The 4,476-nt window shown below is 43.8% G+C and overlaps 1 protein-coding gene across 3 annotated transcripts in view; it reads left to right on the forward strand.

The window, feature by feature from the left end:
- LOC107088890 overlaps window positions 1-4,476 on the forward strand; it is a 24,757-nt gene that overhangs the window by 3,204 nt on the left and 17,077 nt on the right. For all 3 annotated transcript variants that reach the window (XM_015381357.1, XM_015381359.1, XM_015381358.1), the window contains exon 2: window positions 3,603-4,363. In XM_015381357.1, coding sequence (XP_015236843.1) covers window positions 3,603-4,363 — 761 coding nt within the window. The remainder of the gene's footprint in view (window positions 1-3,602; window positions 4,364-4,476) is intronic.

Raw genomic sequence — 4,476 nt, forward strand, 5'->3', positions numbered from 1 at the left:
GTGTGTGTGTGTGTGTGTGTGTGTGTGTGTGTGTGTGTGTGTGTGTGTGTGTGTGTGTGTGTGTGTTGGGTACCGTTCTAGCCCACAGAGTGAGGACCACTTTTCCAATTACACCATCACATTGAGGACCAGTTGTTGTAAAGAGGACATTTTGCTGCTGTCCCTCAAGCTGTTTTTCTAACGGTTAGGTTTAGGGCTAAAGGCCTGGTTATCCTCCTGCAGCAGTGTGTCGCAGTGAGCTTGTCTGAAGATATTTTTGTTTTATGCCCAATATTGAAGCGTGGTCTGCGCTATGTTATTCCACGCCACAACGCCAGAGGGCCAATCAGAAACTAGCTGTGGGTCTAGATACGGCCGAGGCGGTGAGGAAGTGGCGGCAAGTTGGTGCGACAACGGAGGGACATGAGGGCATATAAGAACGGTGATCCAGGTGGAAAAAGGGTCCCAGCGTTCTCACGCACCTCGCTCTTCTAGCTCGTCCATCTTCACGAATCGTTTTCCATAATGGTGGTCATACAAACAAAACAAGCCGGTAAGGTACCAAACAGGAAATATGCATAGCGTAGAGAGGATGTAGCTTTGACCAATCAAAAGTCTGATAATGAGACACTTACCCCTCCTTCACCACTGCTGGTTTTCTGAGCTCAGGTTGTCCCAATGGGGCGAGGTCACCCCCCAGGGGCTCATGAATAGCCAGTGGATCTTCTCCATGTCAGACTGATGCTCCATGAGATCCAGACTGAGAAGATGTTTCCAGACTCTCAGTGTTTCTCCATGCAGCTGAGACCAAAGGCATCAGAAGAAGACAGCAGGTCTGGAAGGTTGAGCGACTCTGATGAAAGGTGGCAGATGGACGTTCTCAGTCTGGATCCAGGCCTCAGGATGAGCATCTCTAATCACACGTTGCTGACTTCAGAACAAGAATACAGACTGAAAACAGGCTGAGTCAGCGGGCTGACAATTACAGGACAGAAGATCTGTTTGTGATGTTAGTAAAGGATGAGCAGATCAGGGGAACACCTGCACAGCAGGAGCAGGTAGCATGAACAGAACGTAGGGAGGACACGTCAGGATTGTGTCACAACAGTCTGATTACACACAGGCTGACTTCAGCGTGTAATTAAATGCAACCTGCTCTCCTCCCAGCAGCTCTGCAGGAACAGACTCATCCTGAAACGTCGTGCGAGTGGATCTCAGCACCAACTGAATCTTGGTTTGTTTTTAGGCGCGGTACATGTTTTTGACCTGCTCACCAGAGAACTCCGACTTTAGCTTTAAATATACCAAGTTTCTTCACCAGCCTGAGAAAGAGTCAGAATCTTCCTTCAAAGAACTGTACCAGAAACGGGTTGAGGAGGTCGGTAAATTGACAATCTGCAGACTCCTAAAGGCTTTTTAAATCAACCCCAGGAAAGAAAAATTTCAAGATAAATAACACGTTCTGGCCAAACAAACCTTTAACCTGATTGAAGGACAACTTGTATTTTAGGTCCGGTTCTGCTAGAACCGTCTTCAACAATACACTGTACAATTTTTTACCCTTTTAGCCTGATGTTTCGTCGTGTAGTGTACAAGGGGGAACAGCCTCTCACGACCTCCTCCCCATCAGGAATCGTAAGGTTGGGAGAAAATCCAACATGTATAAAAATTCAGTCATCCATCCTAAGGTGATTGTGGGCAAATCTCTCAGTGATGCACTGCAAAAATGATCTAGAAATAAGTAAAAAATGACAAAGTGTTTCAATTTGCATACTTTCTATACAAAAACAAGGCCTTGTTGAGCCACAGTATATAGCCTCGAACTAAACACATTTCCTGACATTTTGAAAGGAAAAAGTCCCCTGGATGGGAAGCGAAACGTCTTTAAACTTGGAAATAAAGTCCAGTGGATTGTTTTTAAACTTTTTTGGAATGACTATGACCTGGATGACTGATAATCTTCACCAGCATTGAACTAGAACATTTTTGGTCCAGGATGGAGAAGTGTGGAGGGAAAAAACTCCTGAGGCATGATCAGGATAACAGCTCAGGATGCTAATAGGGGTTCCAGATCTTTAGGGTGTGGCAGCAAGTAGTTGACCAGGTAAACCTCACGTTGAGAGATGGGAATGGTGTAAAAGGTGCTAGTCAAAACCTAGCAAGTCGTCCCTGGTTAGATGGTGTGAAACTATTTCATCACAGATTTTCTGATGTTCAGTTTCTTTTGTTGGTTGCAAACAATAAAGTTAAAATGTTTTGTAATTACTCTTTGTAGAAAAACGATATTGGTATTTGATTATTTCCATTCAGTGTTTGGTCAAAGGCTTTGTTATGACTAATTAAAGATTTGGGACTTACCTTGGGACTTCCAGAAAATCCCTTTAGTGGGGACCTTAGGCCTTGCCTCTTCTGTTCAAGATACATTTCTCTGGCCATACCAGACATCTCAAGTCTCCCGGAAGTTCTGGGAGTCTCCATGATATAGATAGTCTTTCACGGATGCCCGTGAGTTGGATAAATTATCCCGGATTTTAGACTATGGGAAGTGGTGTTTTTTAATGCGAGTGAGAGCAAAAAGGCAGTACAATAATTCGTGCACCATGTGTGGATTAGAACTACTTTGATTGCGCAGACAACAAGCGAGAGGGGGCTGTGGGGAGCATGTTGCTTGTGAAACCTGTGCAGCGTATCTGTCCAAAGCGATGCGCTGTTCAACCAGCGTTCCAGGAGACTGGTTGTCAGAGAGCTGATTGGATCAGTCCGATAAGTTTTGGGTTACTCTCTGACAGTCACCTAGTTACCACTCAAAGCTGTGCATCCTGTGAAATGGCAGAGGTTGAATCCTCGAGTAAAAAAACGAAAATATAGGACTAATTTTACAGCAGAATATACTGAAGTATATCCATATTTAGTGAAGGTGAGGAACAGTGGCGAATCTAGACCAAATGTATCAGGGGGCCAGGAGGGGGGCAGCATGTTTTCATGGGGGCCCAGAAAAGTATGAAATGAAAGACAGGGCAAGAGATTCAAATATATCAAGAGAGCTGCATGAAGTGACATTTCTTTTCAATTAGGTTAAATAAAAATTCAATTTTTATGAGGTCAATATACATTTATAATTTATTAATTTTACATTTTTTTGACTTAATTTAAGGTAAAACTATCGTTTTCTATAAAATTTGAATTAGAACCCAAGAAAAACTGTTAAATTCATCTGTAAAAATTAGAGCATGAAAACTGGGATCCTATCCTAAAGGGGAACGCCTTTTTTTTTTACATTGGGCCCTTGATTTTACGTTATTACATCATGTTCTGACTTTGACTTTTACTAATGACTTTTAGTTAATAAACTGTTGTTGTTGAAAGGTTGCTGGCCTTAATTGTGTATGTATGGGGCACGGTGCTAGGGGGGGATTCAGCATCTTCCTGAAATAAGTTTTTGGAACTTGGGATGACTGCCATACAGTGTTGTCATTTTGTACCAGGAGTACGAGATGCAAAATTAATCAAACTGATGTGTTTTGTTGTTGCAAGTTTTGGATGTTTTTGGTCGCTTTAAATAACTAATTGGACAATCTGTTAAACTGGACCAAGTTAGAGAACTGCTCTGTTCTCCTTAACAGGTAAAGGAGGTAGGAATGCAGTCCTGGACAGTGATGTTGTTCTGACGAAACTGAAACTCATCAGCAACTTCAATGAAAAGCCACTGATAGCAGAAGACCCTGGGTCCAGCGTCTCCACAGCAGTAGCTTCTGAGCAGGACACTCTTGACCTGACCAAGACCTCAGAGGTAAACTCCTCGCTCCAAGACAAGCCCGCCTCTAAATCCCTATCTGCCATTTTCTCAGACTCTCGGCTCTCCCGGTTGTACAAGTTTGAATCGGAGGACTCTGGAGTGGAACTGCCCAGTGGAGCTAACTCTCTGTCCACCCCAACAGGCTCAGAAAAGAGCTTTGAGATCCACAGTCGAGAGTCCTCCTGTGATTCCTGTAACTTGGACTCTTCCTCTAATGAATTAGTTATCAGTAACCAGAACTCTGACAATAAGCAGGCAAAACACTTAGATACAACATTAAATACAGCAGTTGGGCCCCGAGACAATGTGTTCAATGGCAGAGACAGATTTGAACCATCAGCTCCAACGGTAAAACTGTACATAGGAGAACAAACAGGCCAGGGTGAGGCTTCAGGATTCGACTCTGAGGTTTCTAGGGACCAACTAGAACAATGTGAGGAGATGAGCTCCTCACATGATGAAGAGAAACCATTAATGACCAAATATGAGGACAGACCAGAACAGGAGCAAGAGACTGAGACCATGAGGAGGACGGACACCAGGGACAGCCTGGACGACTACATGGACACCTGCTGCAGACTCACTGAGGTAAGACATCCATTTTCTTCAATCATCAATCATCCATCCATCCATCCATCCATCCATCCATCCATCCATCCATCCATCCATCCATCCATCCATCCATCCATCCATCCATCCAT

Source organism: Cyprinodon variegatus, unplaced genomic scaffold (genome assembly GCF_000732505.1).
Source record: "Cyprinodon variegatus isolate N-32 unplaced genomic scaffold, C_variegatus-1.0 Scaffold232, whole genome shotgun sequence".
NCBI lineage: Eukaryota > Metazoa > Chordata > Actinopteri > Cyprinodontiformes > Cyprinodontidae > Cyprinodon > Cyprinodon variegatus.